Source organism: Amia ocellicauda, chromosome 15 (assembly GCF_036373705.1).
Source record: "Amia ocellicauda isolate fAmiCal2 chromosome 15, fAmiCal2.hap1, whole genome shotgun sequence".
Lineage (NCBI taxonomy): Eukaryota > Metazoa > Chordata > Actinopteri > Amiiformes > Amiidae > Amia > Amia ocellicauda.
Genome location: NC_089864.1, coordinates 6,375,546 through 6,394,429, shown reverse-complemented (window position 1 = coordinate 6,394,429; position 18,884 = coordinate 6,375,546). Strand labels below are relative to the sequence as shown.

The 18,884-nt window shown below is 41.4% G+C and overlaps 1 protein-coding gene across 6 annotated transcripts in view; it reads right to left on the bottom strand.

Moving 5' to 3' along the window:
* LOC136711121 (kinesin-like protein KIF21A) overlaps positions 1-16,050 on the bottom strand; it is a 47,135-nt gene extending 31,085 nt beyond the window's left edge. For 4 of the 6 annotated variants that reach the window (XM_066687150.1, XM_066687155.1, XM_066687151.1 and 1 more), the window contains exon 1: positions 15,653-16,050. In XM_066687150.1, coding sequence (XP_066543247.1) covers positions 15,653-15,696 — 44 coding nt within the window. In that variant the 5' untranslated portion in view covers positions 15,697-16,050. The remainder of the gene's footprint in view (positions 1-15,652) is intronic. The other 2 variants (XM_066687154.1, XM_066687153.1) reach the window with 1 other exon arrangement.
* Positions 16,051-18,884: the final 2,834 nt, after the last annotated feature.

Genomic DNA, 18,884 nt, shown 5'->3' with positions numbered 1-18,884 from the left:
GATTGTAAATCACTTTTAGTTCTACATTCTCCTTTTCAGACTCTTTCTAGAATTGAATTGCACTAAATGACTAAGGTTTCAAAACATTCGGTTGTAGAACATAAACATTAACACTAACATGTTTCCTATATTAATTACATTCACACAGCAATCACAGTAAATAAAGTACATATGTGATGCGTCTCCAGCTCAAAATACTGGACAGACTCTGTGAAACGGTTAATGTTAATGTTTGTTCGCTTCCTAACCATATGGTGAAGGATGCACTAAAAGCAGTTTCAATGACTTACCAGTGCACAGCAAAGTATAATTTGTAACTCTAGACTATATTCAGAACAACAGAAAAAGAGTGTAATGCCAGACATAATTAAAAAGCATGAAAAAGACATTTAGCTGTGAAAAATCTCTGCCTTGTCAGAATAGACAAATAGTTCTTGCCCTGCCAAGTATGCAGGGCTTTGTAAAGCATAAATCAGATGTCACTTAGTGACTTTGGAGTGTTTTTCTTTTTTTCTCGCAACTTGGTCAGCATTTCTTTCCTAAACTAAATTTAAAATTAGGGCGACAATGTTGACATTGCAATACTGTACTGAAAATAGTATATTGGACAGTTATTGATCTCCGAGTGCCACACTTCGAACAGAAATGTTCAGTGTACTCTGTGTGTCGCAGCCAACCTGCATCTGGCTTGAGAGGATGATATACTTCTGAAAACCCGTCCCTGATCACAGCATCAGAAGATTACGATCGCACAGCCTCTTTAACACGCTAATCTCTGGTTTAATCCCAGTGTTTCAATTCCCCTGGGCTCCTCTATCCAGGTTTAGATGATCCTTTTCTTTTTTCGCCTTCATGATTTCCTATTTCTTTGTTCTCTGTGAACAGCCAGACTCTCCACAGACACACCAACAGAAGGACCCATAATGCACCTGCTGGAATCACACAGGGACTACAAAACCACGCTGCATCTCAAATGTATTTCGCAACACAATGTGGATACATTTATTAGGTTAGATAAACAGAGATGGACAGGTAACCGATATGCTGAACAATACATTTCCTATATAACCTGATCTGAACTAGTTTATCTGAGAAAAAAAGTGTTCATATATTTTTTTAATAATAAACACATATTAAAGACATGTAAGTGAAGCAAATGCACTTTTACTTATTCTCAAAGCTTTAAATCAGAATAGCCATAATGGTTGATCAATGGCGACTCCTCACAAATGTCTCATATCTGATTACTTAATGATTGTCAAATTCCCTTTAGATACAGAAATGTCATGACCAACACAAGTATTTGCCTTCTGTGGTGAAGAACCAGGTCATAGCACAGATGTGTCCTCTTTCATAAGATGATAATGGGGACACCAGACGAGACATGTTTTCTTGAACGAAACAAACTAAATCACAAGCCCTGAACACACAGTAACAGAAGGAAGTGGAGTATTTAATAATGATAAGTAATGCAGGATAGGCAGAATAGATCCAGATGACACAGAGGTTAGATTGACACCACCTTCGTACATGGCCGAGGGTTGCCTGGGAGGCCACGCGTGACTGAGGGTCAGAGGTTGGGTGATCCGTCTATTTGTAGACACAAGACACTCTGGAAATGGCCAATCTGTTGAGATCAGCTCAATTGAGGTCTATGTTTGGACCACCAGATGTCAGGGGAGCCGAGGAGCGCTGGTGAAGCGGTGCCATCGAGTCTTGGCATGTCACTTGTCGTGAACAGGAGACGAACAGAGCTGCCATTACAGTGGAAATCTTGTAATAAGTTACAAATCATGTTACAAAACACGTATAACAATTTATTATCCTGATTCCAGGTCTGCAATATATATTCCCTGTAATACCAAAATGACTGAACTCTTAGGTTTTTCTTCCCACAATCAGTACTGGTGGCATGATTTTACTACTGTGTATTTATATTAAATAGGGTGCACTGAGTTTATAATAATACTTAAGTAACAGTAATCATCATATTTATCTTAAAATACGTTTCCTCAGTACATGCAGACAGTCTGGGAGGGTTTCTTAAATGTATTTGCAACTTAAATAACACAATAACACCGGTTACAAAATCATGTTCAAATGCTTTCAGGAACCTTATGACACTGTCTGTAGGTATTGTTCTCTTTGGAATATTTTATATTTAGCAGATAATTTTTCAAATGTATCTCTTTGAGAGTTACCAGTATGAATTTTTTAGAAATAAAATGCACAAGTTTACTTCTAAAGATAATATTAAATTACCATCATGATTACTATATTTAAATGTAGAAGGCTAAAAGTGTGTCAACTGACACTTCTTTAGTGTCTCTCTGTGAATGCCTGTCACAGCTACTGCATGAGAGCGCGCACCCAGGGACTTTTTATCCTAGTAGAGAAAAAATGATTAATATTATGAGTGACACTGCCTTTACTAAATAAATAAGAAAATATTCTAGACTGTGGGATTGAACTAAAAAGAACTAGAAAGTTTTATTTTTAGCTTTACATGGTCTCTTCAAGTTATGATGCAGCTCCACTACTATTCTGAGCACCATTAATTCAGGTATCATTTGCAAGCATGTTACAAAAAGGATCTAAGCAAAGCTGTAGGCTTATTTTTTAAAAACATGACTTGCCGTTGACTGGGACTGAGGAGTTCAACTGTAGCAATCCACTAATTACATGCTTGTCCCAGTCTGTTTTGATTTGCATATAATCTGTCATTTAAAACCTGTCTTCAGAACCACGGGCGTTTTAACGACAGCACAATACATCACACTGTAATTTCCTCAACCACAACCTCTCACGGACTGTACTTAAAGGACCGGCCTATTGTACACTGTTTTCTGTAATTGCAAACAAATAACTTGACTGCTGCCTCTTTCAGGTAAGACCTGTTTTTCATTGAGATCGCCGAACTATCTTCTTGTTGCGTGACCTTATTATCTCAATATCCTCTGACTGCTAATGTTCACTCCGGCTCTCTTTCATGTACAAGAGGTTAATGCTCGCCTTAAGCCACACAAGACAGCCCTATTAACACGCTTCAGTGCTAGCCTTAACTTGTGGTGTCATATGTCACAGCAGAGAGAGAAAAAAATCGACTTCAGGACTGCACTTTTGCATTAATCATTAAACGGTCTGAAGAGCTGCTCTCGAATACCTTTCAGGAATTAAAATGAATTACCTTACAGGGTAAACCACACATATTGTAATCTAAACCAGAATAAATACCTAAATTAGACATTACCATTTGAGTCCTCCATCAAGAGACCTCCTTCTGGGAATCACAGTCAAATTCCTGTACAGTTAATCTCACAGCAAGACGAGGGAATCTCTGCCTGTCAGCCTCATTAATCTGATTAAATGTATAGTATCAAGCATGAATAATGATGATACAGCGATGGCTTCAACTGGCCTAATCATCTGATCAATAGTAAGTTTCACTGAATACAGGACAATGACCGTATTACTGGTCGATATCGGGGGAAAACTTGGACTCAAGACCATTTCTATTAAAGAATCTCAGAAGATTTATTTAAATAACACTTCCACACAGTTTACTTATTGCATAAGATACACAAGTGCTTCTACAACTGACACATGCCTCAGACCCTCAGTGGGGGGTGCGCACTGACAGGTAAAGCACGACATGCGCTCACCTAAGCAAACCCCTGGCTCACATTTGCATTTACCTGACTTTCTCTGCCAGCTCATTAAGCGGCAGCTGGAAAAACACTCTGGCATGACATCAGGCGAGTTTGAACAGCGCTAAAATGCCTCTTCAGAGCACAGTAAATTTAATCAGTTTCTCTCCCCGGAGAGCCGTCCCACAATGACAGTAACTTAATAAAAACTTCCTCCCCTTCAGAAAATAATTATGTTATACTTTTCTGTGCTTCCGATACGTCACCTCAGATACTTTTAATTGCAATGGATTTCTGCGACTTCTCATCAAGGATCTATGAGGATGTCATGACTTCCTTACAGAGCTACGAACAGCGATTGGACTAGCGGTTCTGTGCAGTGTAGCAGAACAGACCTTTGGCATTTCCTCTGACGGGCCTGTTCCCTGTGCTCGTGTACAGAGATTTTTACAGCTCAAAGGCATTTGCTACTGTTTCTCCAGCCCCACCAGAAACTGAATACGTATTGAGCAGTCTAGTCTATTGAGCTGCATCACGACAGTGGAAGTGATTCTTTCAAGGCCTTTATTATAACCTCAAATCTGATGAAGATAAAGTGCACAAGTAAGTAAGTAAAAGAATACAGTTCCTGCCGAGTGGCACCACCTAGACTGCATCAACCATTTCTATGACATTTAAAGAAAATGTCATTCTCTAATGACATTATAAGGGGAAAAAATAACAAATACATGCTGGAAAGCCTTTGTGAAGTGGTGGGTCACTTACGTAACTGCAGAGTTTCGTTTCAATGATTCATTTTACCACAGAAAATGTCTTGACAATGAACAACAATATCTGAAATTCTCCATCGTGTTGTTATTGCGCATTATAGACCTCTTTCCATGAAATACCAAAACTTTTGGGGATTTTTGTCCCTCCATTTCTCATCTGAGTAATTAAATCACTTAAAACTCAATTCACAGCAAGTTTTTAAGGGTTACAGAACAGCCCGTAATGATGATTACAAACAAAACACATTAAGATCTCTGCCCACTGTGCTGTACAGTTCTCAAACATAATTGTGATCTCTGCATTTAAAGCCACACATCCAAGGCCATACATCGTCTGGGGAATGGTGATGTAAGCGATGTTTAACATGTCTGGCCTGCCTTGTTCACAATTATTTTAGATATAGGATTCCAGGAACACTTACAGCAACAAGAAGAGCAAAAGTTAACAACGCGTTTGTCATCAACATCTTCACAGCGTCTTCTGTAACTCTCTGAAGACCTACTAGGGCATTAGCAGGTCTCAGGCTTGGCCAAGTGTCTCCTCTCTCCAGAACGTACATCAGGCTGAACACGTCTGTACGCAGAGTACGTCTCAAATTGTGGCTATTTTTGCCTCTAGCACGAGCTCATGGCGGTCAACCTTTTGAACAGTCTGACACACCAAGGTCAATTATGATGTTTTGGCAAAACAGAACACTGTCAGTGTTGTATTAACTCTCGAACAGGTAAAAGCCAGTCTTCTCTAGGATACAGGAAACTAAAGGTTGCAACGTCTCCTCTAAGCACTGACATGAATTATGTATGTGTTCCATGAAGAGGACAAAACACATCTCTTATTTTGCAGTTTAAAAGGGGGGAGGAGTACGTGCTGAAGTAGCATTTTCCCACAATAGATTTTAAACTGCATTGTTATCTGCGGTCCAAAGAAAACTGCTTTGTAATTCCCCACTGCCCAACCTGAGTGAGGCCCGGCTTTCACCGCTACGTGTGGCATTTCGGTGTCCATTACAGTGAGTACTTCCCAGACACGTTAACGGCCAACTGCTCAGCACCTCACCGAGTGTCGAGAGATCAGCCTGCAGAGCTGTGGGGGTCACAGGAGAAGGGCACAGTGATTACCCTGGGGGAATTCACACACCTCCGCACTGCCATCATTATTTCAACAGGAGGAAAAGGAATGGAAGACACCGGTGATTAACAACAATAACCACACCTCACTCTCCCCGCTCTTTATTATCATTGGAACACGGGTCTGCTGTGTTGCAGTCCATGATTTTCCACAAAACTGCAAAGCTACAGGCAGGAAACCCAATATCTCTGCCCTCCTGGGTTTTATAGGTGTCCAGTGTCCACTGTATGTGCAATAATAAAACTGAGAGCACATACACAGTAAAAAAACTTCCTGTCCTCGAGGCCCAGAACAGATGGTCCAAAAACGTTTGGTGATCACTGATCATTTGTCTCTTTATAATTAAAAAACCCTAAGTAGTTCCATACACTAACATGGCTTTCATAACATCTCTAGTCGAAGTGGAAGTCATTCTAATGGACCCAGTGGATTCCTATCAACAATAATAAAAACAGAGAATATCACAGGTGAAGTGCACAGGTGAGACTGAGTTCAATGAGCTAAACTATCAACCAGTCTGAACGGCTTCCTGTGGCTTCCAAACCCTGTTTTCAAATCAAAGTTGGGCCTTCATTAGTGCCGGAACTTCAATCTATTAGTTGTGGTCTACAGAAAGCATTTTTTGGGGTATGTCACCACTCCTTCAATGTCACCTTTCCCGCCAGCAGCGCATGTAAATAAATCAAGGTCCCTGGAGGTGTGCTATACTCGGTAAAGCCTCGCAACAGGCTATGCATACATTGCACACATTATACTGCGGTTGAAACCATGTGACTGCCCACCCCCCCCAACGCCTGCAGTTATCAGTGTATACTCTGTCACTCCAGCAGGACAGACAAACCCCCTCTTTGAAGCAGCGAAGGCAAACAGATAAGGTATCGAGACAAAGGCCGAGGGAGGAAATAACAATGGCTGCTCTACGGAAGTCAATCATGCACTTCTGTGTACAGTTCTGCACTAAATGAAGAGCCCTCACCCTGACTGAGCACTGCTTTTCTTCTATGCTCAGTACAATTCAGTGTCTTTAAAAACTTTCCTTTAACTGGAAACTGTTTGACGTACAAGCCACATAAGGCCTATTTATGTCTGAAACAGGAGAAAAGCCACCATGAACCGGCTGAGAACACTTATTTAAACAAATCAAAACTGAGGCTGATTTACATCCAGCATAAACAACAGGCTGGACTATTGGTTGCACAACAGACATCAGTCATCCACGTTCTGTGCAAATACTTCACTGCTGCTTCATTCTAACAAGCAGTGATTATAACCAATTTACACATTTGGCCGCAGCTGGTGGGGAACAGATCTCTGGTGATGTGAGGCTGCAGGAACAAAGACAAGAGCTCAGGGCCCTGATGTGTCCCCGAGGACAGAGAGGCCCTCACACAGGACAGAGCAGCCGTACGCTTCGCACCTGTGCAAGACACCTGTGTGATACAGAAAGGTATAGTGTTGCGATTGTATTGTGGTTTTTAAATGGTACTCTTGCAAACTGTGCACTGTGAGTTACCTTGCAGAGAGGAATCTGCAGAAGAATCAATAGCGAGATATTAATGGTAATAATACAAACGGAGCAGGATCAGATGTGGTTGTCCGAGCAGTCTCCCCCGCCTCCGCTGGCTGGCAGAGCCCCGCACAGACAGGCATCTGGCCCGCACACAAGAACCGCCTGAATGGAAAGGCTGGCCCGAGCTGAGCCGTGAACAATGCGCTTCATAAGCACACAACAAAAAAATCCCAGCGACCGTTAGTGCAGAGGTTTGCAAACCACATGACCGAAGCGCAGCTGGGCTGGTGCAGATCCCAGTGCTGATATGTGTGAAATGTCAAGGGCTGGGTTTTGATTTGTTTTGTTTTTTAAATAGGAGTCAGAACAATCATGTGATAAAGGGCAGATTAGGTGGTGGTTGTGATGATTTGGACATAGTGAATAGTAATACACTTCACAATTAACTAAATGGTACTGGAGTGGACTGTAGTGGGTTAGCACAGTATACAAACCATATAGGCTAAGTATTTTGTTGACCATTAAATTAAATAATACCGTCTCTGATCCGACAGCATGTATTTAGGTCACTGTAGTTGGAAACGGCATGATTACTGATTTTAAGATTCGTGAGAGATATTCACAGACCAGACGGGTCCACATTTTGTGTGTAAGTAATAATAACATTTTTTATAGAGCGTTTTTATAGAGAGATTTTATTCAACCATTATTGCTTTTCAATGAAATAGGGCAGATCCCATCCTAGTTAATTATTACAAAGGTGGGACTGGGTAGTTAAATAAAATGCATGTGAAATATTAATAGGTTTTCAGATGCCCGGAGGCTTGGAACAAAAAGGCATCCCATCAATGTAAACGAGTAACAGCAAGTTAGATAAAATGGACGCATTACTGGTGGTTTACCTCAAAGATATGAATGAAGGAGATCTTCGCAAGTGCAAACCAACTGCTAAGGGAAATCTTGTCATCAATCAAACTTTGAATGGGTTCAACCGATAATATTTAAGCATTTATGGAAAGTGGAAATCCGCCACCTCCCAAGTATGTAGGAAAGGTTTTAATATAAAATTTCTGTTTCATTTTTAGCAGACGTGTGGATATTCACAGATCACAGACCAAAAAAGCAATGGGGCTTAACGGTGCATGACCTCTTAGAGCCAGTGGGATCAGAGTGACGGAAAACTAATAGTTTCTACTGCAACTGACAGAGAAGCAGTCAATATATATTGAATTGTATCCGGCAAACGTCCATCTTCATACATCAACTTACAGTGAGACTTGCTATTCATACAGTACTAGTGGACCTAAATGTAGCCATTATAAAACTGCTCATTATAACATGTTTGTATTCCGGCTGCCATTTTGGATTTGTTTTCACAAAATCCAGGATTCCCCAAAGCTGAATCTTGCCACGATAACCTAGCCTGGACAACTCCACACGAGTGTCTGAGAGACGGCACTTAAGGCCTTAATGGCAATTTTAACTAGATTATATTGGTATAAAAATTTACATCTGGCAAAGAGACATACAAGTTATTTTGAGCAGTCCATTTCGTCCTGGTTTCAGGACAAAGACGGAACAACACAACCAGAGCACGACTAATGCCAACTAAGCAGCGGGGGACCCCACGTTTTTATAGCTTTCTTCCGTATTAAAAGCGGCTTCAAACGTATCCCCTAAAAACACCTCTGTTAAAACTCCACAAATTAACCGTTTGAAATTCCTCCTCTGAACCAGAAGCGCAGGATTAAAATTGTGTACAGGTGGTATTAGTTTAACAGGCTCAGACAAGTGAGCAACAAACACTGAATACCAGAGGAAGAGGCTTTTAGAAGTCTCAAATAAAACAAATATTTAAAAAAACAACTACTCTGCAAGGTGCTGCAATTTTCCATGAGCTGAATCACTGCGGTTGCCTTGGGAGCTTTCATTTAGAAAGAAATCAACAAACCAACCACTATGAAAGGAATTATTCAAGAACAAATAATCTCAAAGATAAAGGCTAGCTGTATATATATACATGTTATTATTTGTATTAAATTTATGCATTTACTTTTTATTTATGTATTTATTGAGTGAAAGAGAGAGAGGGAGAGGGAGAGGGAGACCATCCATTATATTATTAGCCTGAATTATGAAACTATATAAGGTATGCACTTAAAGCCTTTAAAAAACATAAAACATCAATCAGAACAAATAGGCTATACGGCAGAGCTGTTTTAATGACCCATTTCGGTTATGGTGATCATTTCAGTAATCAGTCAGAAATTATAATAGAATTAACTCCTACAGCTAAGTGAGAGTTCGGTTGAATAGTATGTGGTGAATTTCAAAAAATGTTAAAGAGAATTAGGATGTCTTACAGTAACAGCAGTTATTTAAGAGTATCGGTCATCACCATCGTAACACAAGGGCATATTAAACAGCAATGACAAGTAACTGCTGTCCTTTGAAGTTCATGTACTGATTCAAAAACACAAAAACAGCTTCACACTTAACGGGCAAACCAGACATTGTCCTCACCTGCTACGCACTCCACACCACTAGCTTTATTAGCCTTTGGGCTGCACCTGTTATTTGTGTCAAGCTCGGGATTAAAAACCGCCCTTTAATTTTGACTGATCTGCTTAGCCACGCTTAAGTATCGTTGACAGATTAGCTGCCGAGTGGGCTGTTTTTATGGACAGTGCATTGACAAATAACAAGCAGGCGGTATCCCTCCCGCTTCTCCTTCCTTTTCTTCTTCTTTTATTCCCTATTCTTTCGTTCTCAAACCCAAACATACAGCTGGGCCTGGCAGACTCGGCCCGATGATTTTCACAGTGTGATAACTGAAGTCTAGATGCACATGCGGACTGACCTCCCCCTCCTGCTCTTATACAACACAGTGACAGATGTCTCTGTGCGAGAGGGTTTTTGTTCGTTTGTTCTGCGTCCGTACGCCGGAGCCGCGGTGAAAGGCTGCGTCCGGGGGTTGGAGAGTGTAAATCTTTGGCTGCTTTTTGTGCGCGAAGCCCAAAACTGCCAACCGAGCTCTGGGCTGGCGGCGTCCAATTCCCCAGCTGATGCAGCATTGTGAGGGAAAACAGACAGAGACAGTGGGAGAAAGGGTGGGGTGTACAGAAGTCAGTTGCTATATAATTATGCCAATTTGTTTTGCATGCATTTCTTGCTTTCTATGTCAAATCACAGCACATGGAGAGGATCTCCTTTCTCTGCCTTAATCACATAAACAGTAACACATGCTGTTAGGCTTCGGACGACTTGTTTGTGTATGTATAGATGTATACATATATGTAAGTATGTATGTATTCACTCATTCACTTCTGCTCCTTAAAAAACAAGTAATCTAACCTCCACATCGGCAGAAGTTGATAGCTTTCAGTGTATAGAAACAGGGAGGACTGTATTTAACCCCACAACAAACTATATTTTAACAGCTAGCATGGCTTTACAGATATGGCAGGACTATTTATTCGACTTAAATGTGGCTGTTCTTTGTTTAACAGAATACAATGCATAACTTATCTTTAAAAATCAATCACAGCAGCTGGATTTACAAGTTTACTAAACAGGTTAATATCAATGTATTACGCAATTGTAAATATAAATATAAGAACAGGGACTGCAGTAGTTTGTACTCAGTTAACCATAGCTTTACTTATGAGGTGCTTAAAACCAAATGAATTCATCCCACATCAATGCCCAGACATAAGCAACTGGGTAATCATTACTACAGATTAGTTTGTATATTTGGCGTGTAAATGATTCAGGGAAAAGGCCTCAGGGGATATCACCATGCTATACCACAACTCTCTCATAGGTAGCAAATAATAATGTACAAAAAGGACTGTAGGGACGGTTTATTTTAATAAGGCATAAGTTAACGGAGTTCTAGGTTTAAAAAGACTTAAATGAATACATTAACAGATACACTGCATTTCCCGTGGTGAAGGCAATGCCAGAATAATCCTTTTTCAGATGCTGAATAATAAATGTAGGCTATTTTAGCAAGTGTACTGCTGTTTGTGAGCACTTGCTGAGACAAGTACCAGTGCTGAAGAACTGGACACTGCTGAGACTCGAGAGGACAATCCTTGGCTCGCGTCTGCTTCGCTGTTCGAATGTGCGCAGTCACCGCCCTTTACAGGTGGCTGCTCGTGAATGTAACCCCTGTCGGCAGTCGAGAAAATTGTTTAAACTAGGCTTAGATGCATGTAAACAGAGATTGTGGATCAGAGTCTACCTTTTGAGACAAAGGTCGACCTCGTGGACCTGAATAATGTAACCCGAGGAGAGCGCTTTGTTCAAAGAGGCCTGTTGGTCTTTATTTTCACAGATAAGTCTTTCAAGAAAAGCACAGGTCCAGGGCTTCACCTCGGTGTCCCATATCACTTCTCTTCCTCTCCTCATTCACAATATACAATTAACTTTCAAACAATACACCTTTTTAGAAGATTTATTTCAAGAGCTCTCTTTGCAAAGCTGTCCTGAGGCCAACAAAAAGATGTGGATTATGCCATTTCCTTTAGCTTCAATCTCTGTTGTGACATTTTGTGTAGCAAACTGAACTACTTGCAAACTGTAGCCTTAAATAGTCTCCAAACCAGCTGTTCTGTTAATAATTATTATTAATGTACCTCACAGGTTGTAACTCAATTGGAGGAGATGCGTACGGGAAATATGAAACTAATCTTTAAACTAGCAATGTTGTTTTTTCTGCTCCTTATGCATAATCAAAGTCAAACGATTTTCACTATAAAACAAAAACAAAATCTAAGATGGTCACAAAAATCAATCATTCCAGAAAGAAACATACTTGCAAGAAAGCCCTTCTGAGCTCACGTGACAGATTCTTGAACATGTTTGCTAGGAACAACTCAAACACAGATCAAATATATATTTAAGAGTTTTTCTGTGATTACATCCATGAAGGAAGGCAAGGCATAATGCACAGACCTTTACTGAACCAAATTAATTAGTGATTAAGATTATTTCATGGGTGTCAATACTACATAGACGGGTGACAAATGAATGGAAAAACCTGAATAAATGAGTGGAGGAACATAACGAATGCAGGTGCCTCGAAACAGGTGTACTGCATGATACAATTAAGCAATTAATATCTTACATTCTTATGGAATGTATAAAAATGCTAAGCAGGCCCAGTTGACCTCGATTTGGGATGGCAAGAGGAAACGATCTAAGTGACTTTGAAAGAGGGGTCATTATTGGGGCACGAATGGCAGGAACATCAGTCACAAAGATGCTCAACTGGCTCGGGCAAGTGCATGTGTGGGACACCATGTGCATGTCTGTATAAACACACACACACACACACACACACACACACATTACAGTGCACTGTGTTGCTGTACTACAGGCTGTGTTGGGCAATAAGGATCACACTGTCACCCTGGGAGGTGCCTCCAGGCAGGGCAGACACAGAGCTGGCAGGGCTGGGTGGAGAACGCCAGATTGTTATTGCTGTGAGCAGAACCACTGCTTTTAACCACAATTAGTGTTTTTGGAGTTATGAGAAAACGACGGTCTACTGCCGTACCTGTTTGCAGTATAGGAGACACGAGCCCTAGAAGATCACAAGTTCAGACCACAGGCTGTGGACGGCAGAGGCGAGGGGAGTGTGGCACAGATTTCAGCTGCTACGGTCAGTTGTGCACAAATCGACATTGTCAGGGCCAAAGAAGTGGGTGGGCATTCAAAACAAGCTCTTAATAATGTTTACTGTTACAATCAGCTTAAAATAAACCAAATATACCTGCCATGTTAATTAAATGTATCCCATGTCATTTCACACAACCTAACTACATGTACTTTGACATGTCTTCTGAATACCATACACGTATATTTGTAACTGTGGCTGTACTGCTGCTTTGTATGCCTTTCTGGTTAATTGTCTAGCAAGTCTGAGGTAATGGCATGTGGTCCAGTTTACCTGGAAGGACACTGCAGCAAAAAATAAGGACACTTTGATTCTGTTATTCACAATAACAAAACATAAAATATAAATACATAATACAAGGTAATTTATCATGTTCACAGTACAATGCGAGTGTGTAACAACTTCAAAGTCGCACTATAGCCGACGTGTTTTATGGTGCCTCCCTTTCTTATCATGGGTATAAAGCGTTGACCTTTGCTTGACCACACAAATGGAAGTAAATGTAGAAAGATGAATAGATAGATCCATAAAGCTGCCTAAATAAACGCTGGTCCAAACTATGAATTGAGTTTTAGGTTCTGCATCACAGAAGAATTATCAACAAGGTCATTCAAGTGGTTTGAGCCTAAGCAAGCCTTCATCTAGGGCGGAGAAAAACCTTTCAGCAGCATTTCATACAGGCCTACCTTCCACTTCAGCCTTAAGCAAATCACTTCACAATGCTGTGTCATCCTGGGGGTGAACTAAAGACACATCAAGGTCACTGCAGAAAAAGTGTATTCATGCAGTAGGGCTCAACAGACATAACAAGGCCTGTCCAAACCAGAACTGAATCGGCACAATGTGTTTGTTAGCAGCGCTGGTGTACAAACGCTGCAGACTGCAAGGCCAGACACGGCAGTGTGGGAAACCAGGCCTGCCTCGGCAAATCCACTTGCTAATGAGGTCTCGGCCATGATGACTGAAATGGCAATTTAATTGTTTACAAACTGAAGACTGACTAACCGAGGCATAGACGTAATCAGCTCCCTACTTGGTGGATTAGCCAGGTGGTACTTGGGGATGTCTCAACAGATCAATCTCGGCACAGGGATTAATAACATGTCAGGAAGGCTAAGAGTGCTTCGAGGAAGTTTCTTTTACCTGAATATTCTCAAAGAAATGTACAATAGCAGAGGTTTGAAAATCGTAAGTCAATGTTTCCAAACCTAGATTTCTCCCAGTTCTACTTTTGTAAGGTAGGTGTGATATTATAACTGTAAAGAAAAGGAAACCAGTGACTTTTACAGGCCTAATCTGCATTTGTGTGATGTAACACTGGTTAAAAGAAAGGCTTAAGGAGTTATGACACTCATTCAAACATCCATCCTTAAAGAAGACCGACTTAAAAACTGTGATGATGCAGTGGGTTCCTCCTGCCACAAAGACATTGCGCATTTTAAGCTTTACTATTTTTATAAACACAGGCACGTTAATGTATAGGCCGGTTAATTAACCCGAGGCCTGTAATTACACATTGCATTTAGTAAGCAACACTTCATAATGAAACACATACGCTACAGACACTGTGTAATGGATGAAAAGAGGCATGAGATCGCATCATCCCTGCGATTTCAAACACAGTCAGAAAGCTACAAATATACACATAAGACACATAGTTAGCACTTATGCCTGATAGAAGTGGCGTACAATTGCAGACCCAGTGACGGGTGGGGACAAATAGCAGTAGCTTGAACAGGAGAAGATACAAATCCCAACCTTCAAAATATTTTAATTATAGATGTTCTTGCTTTACTTCAATCCCTCATTAAATATGCTAAACTGCTTCTATCCAAGCCAAACATGACACACCCCTGTAAACCACCGAGTTTGGGTAGCATTGCTGACAGTGAGTTAAGACATCATAACTGCAGCTGAATACAATCACTTTTTCATAGATCCCAACTTATTTCTAGGTATAATGTATGTTTTGAGGCAAGTGCACAACATTTCTGCAGTGGTAGAGTCTTTAAATAGGAACAGTTAGAAAAAAAGAAAGGCAGAACAGTGCAATAATAAAAAGGCGACACACTTCACAATAAGAGCCCATCTCTACCTAATGTAACCACCATTGTCCACTGTGTAAGCTGCCCAGTGTGTCAACTGTAAGTAAACAGAGCTGCATGTGTTTAATTAAAGAGCAACGCCTAATAGCCCTGCACAGGGCTGGCTGCTCCTGTCATTGGCCTTGTCAATAAAGCTCTGTTCTCATTGATTTCCCGTCCTTCTCCTCAACCTGCTTGGACCCACGCCCAAAAGCTGGCAGCACACACCCCTGAGATGAGACCAGAGCCATTTTCTGATGCCAGCCCACGACACAGTCATTGGGATGTTGTATGTTCATCCTCTGTGACTTTGCACGCCCAGGATGGGATAGGATGAAGGGCCAGGATTGTTAATTTGCTGCTGCCACCATGGGGCATGACGTGCTGCCAACTCCCCATGTTGCCATTGCATGGTCACATGTCTGCCAGCTCTCTGACACAACAATGCAGTCTGATCTATAGGAAGCGTCCTGATACTGACAATTGTAGAGAAGACCAACTAAGAAGGAAAGCAGCTGATTTAAAACAAAACAAATGCATGCATTTCAAGATACAATGAACAATGCCAATTCTTAATCTAGATTAACTCAATTATATCATTGTGTAAAACATGCAACAGTAGCCCGCTTGTCCTATTCCCAATGCATGCATGCATTCAACTCGTCTCCTATGTCTGTCCCCTGTGCTGCAGCAGTTAATAATGCATAAGTGCAGCCCAGGCCCTGATACCAAACCCGGCTGGCAGGAGCAGGTACTTTGTCAAACGACCGCCCGAGCCGCGTTGCGCATCACTGTGCACCGCAATGGACCGACAGAGACGGCGCCTCACCTCAACGCCACCCGCACGGTGCTCTCGTCCTGTCCGGCCGACATGGTGCCCTCGCTGGCTTTATTCACGGGGAAATCAATGCATAAATAGCCAACAACAAAGAAGCAGTGAAATGTCTGCGGGTTTTCAGTGTCCCAAGCCGGCGCCGCCGTGCACCGCGATGCAGCCCCAGCCGCGGCTCAGCTGCGCTCCTCAGCCATTTTCCAGGGAATAAACCGGGTTTCCGCAGCTGCGAAGCGCCTCTCTGGGTTGTGCTTCAGTAGCGGGGCTCGCATGGTCCTGTCTCCTGCTCTCCGCTGCCGGTGTGTCGGGAAGCCGCGGCCGCCTGTCACCGCCTGGCTCGCCGGGGACTGGAGCTGTGAGCGCCGGAGCCTCAGCGCAGGTTCGCCCGGTCCGCAGTGCGTCACCAAGCCCCGCCCCGCAGCGCCGCGCCGCGCCGCACAGGGCCGGTAATGAACCCGGGTTCCTCGTCTGACTTATTCATTCGGTTAATGACTTGCAGGTTACAAGAGCAAAAGAAAAGTGCAATAACAGTCAGCCTTCAGTCAGGCCCAGTACAGTTACAGTGTAAGATGACAAGTGCGTGGCTGGGATGTTGGGAGGGATTGACGCAGTGCATGATGTAACGCGCTGGTATATGACAGCACAGCATTGCACTCACCGACAATATGTCACTGTTAAAAAAGCTAACGATTGTGAACTCACAACTGCATAACTCTGCACTGCATGAGGTTTTTTTTTTTTCAATGCAATATTAAATGCAAAAAAAGAATCAATCAAGACACTGGTGCATGCCAGTGTATTACAGTGCATTGTGTTACAGTGCAGTGTATTGCTGTTACCGCTTTGAGCTAGGGTGCGTGCTTTGTATTTTATATTAATTGTACTTCTGCACTTTTGTAATTCTTATATTGCACTTTGTATTTAACATACTGCTGCACTCTTGTAATGCTAAATGTGGTGATGATTTCTATTACTGCGCTTTTGTAATGCTTGTGTAAACTTTAAATAACGTCAGGTGATTATCATAATAATATATAATACTATAATTGACACTAACATTCCTACTTCTACTGTTACTAACCTACTTAGTAGGTCACTAAACTAAACTAATCTACAAACTAACACTGTAAACCAACCTGTAAATCACCATATCATAATAATAATAATAATAATAATACATATTCAATACAGTTTCGCACTGCAGGCTGCACTCGGCAGGTCCCTCTCTGACTCGGAGGGGGCAGTACGGACACTGGACCGGCCCGGGACAATGCCAATAGGTGCTTTGTGTGCCTTTGTGTTTGGACATCCTGTCCCTCTGTGGGCACCATTGGCACCACCAGGCACATTGACAAGCGATCCCCCCTCCTCGCCTCCTTTCTGTGGTCCATCTTCTGCCTGTTAGGTTGTGGGGTATAAGTATGGGTATTAAAGCAATTTACAATAGTGTAAAATTCCATTAGTCTGTGCTGAAGGTTTCATTTTTTAAAGGATGTAAAGGTGTTATATTGTTATGCTTGTCTTCCACCTAATGGAATTCGTGCTCAAGCAAGCAGAACATGTCCTTTGTTGCGTTTTTTTTTTATGAGGTAGTCCAGATCATTAAAATGTTTTTTTAAGCATACTTATTATAATTAATGAAGGTATACTTTGTCCTCCTTAAGTGTGTGTATATATATATATATATATATATATATATATATATATATATATATATATATGTATGTGTACATAGGGAGAGACTATAAAATATAATTTAATGTAAATCCTTGAGGGGAGAAGTGGGATGGTGATGTAATAGGAACACAGATTAAGACATGTTTAATGTTCAGGTATCTTTCTCATCTTTCTTTCTTAAAGATATATGATGTTGCGGGAAGGTATTTGAAGAAGAAAAAACTCAGCACAATAAAATAGTTTTTTGTTTAGTTTTTTCTTCTGGAGATGAATTATAGAAGAAGCAAGTAGCACATAACTGCATACTAAAGAATCCTGACAGCTATTGGATTAATCTTTGAGAGAGAGGGAATTCAATAAGGCTGGAATGTAGTTCAACAATAACAAGAAAAGCCCTCATTAAAATATAATTGTATATATAAATAGCCATGAGCTATATTTAGATTGGACAGGCTATACAGAAATGTGCAACAGGAAATGCATTTAATAAAATGCACTGTGTGACACACTAGGCATGTTTAACACAAACAGGGACATCTTTCGGTTTATCAGAAGGTATCAAACAGACAAACTACTTACAACCAGGAAATTATCATATTGTTATTCAAATTATAAAATCTGAATTGCTTAATTGATTCCTTAATTGAACTAACAATGCAATATAAGGCTAAATTATATAATTAAGAGCTCAGTTGGAACATAACCAGCAGGGCAGGGGGTCCTCCAGGACTGGGTTGGGAACCCCTGACGTGAATAATATTCAGTTGTGGGCCGACACCTGGCAGATGAAATTCAATGTGGACAAGTGCAAGGTATTACATGCAGGTAACAAAAATGTCTGCTATAATTACACTATGGGAGGAATAGAACTAGATGAAGTAACACATGAGAAAGACCTAGGAGTCTATGTGGACTCCTCACTTTCTCCATTCAAACAATGTGGGGAAGCAATAAAAAAGGCAAACAGGATGTTAGGGTATATTGTCAAAAGTGTAGAATTGAGAACAAGGGCAGTGATGTTCAGACTGTGCAATGCACTAGTTAGAGCTCATCTGGATACTGTGTGCAGTTCTGGGCTCCACACTTCAAGAAAGATATCGCTGCTCTAGAGGCAGTTCAGAGGAGAGCAACCAGACTTATTCCAGGTCTGAAGGGAATGTCCTACTGAGAGACTGATGAACTGAACCTTTTCACCCTGGAACAGAGGAGACTACGTGGGGACTTGATCCAAGTCTTCAAAATCATGAAAGGCATCGACCACATCAAACCAGAGGAGCTTTTCCAGATCAGCAGGGACACACGCACCCGGGGACATAAATGGAAATTGGGCTTCAAGGCATTCAAGACGGAAAACAGGAGACACTTCTTCACACAGAGAGGCGTCACAATCTGAACAAACTCCCCAGCGATGTGGCTGAAGAGACAATTTGGGAACATTTATAAACAGACTGGATAGGATCCTTGATCACTTAGTTATTAATGGACACCAAACGAGCACAATGGGGCAAATGGCCTCCTCTCGATTGGACACTGTCTTATGTTCTTATGTTCT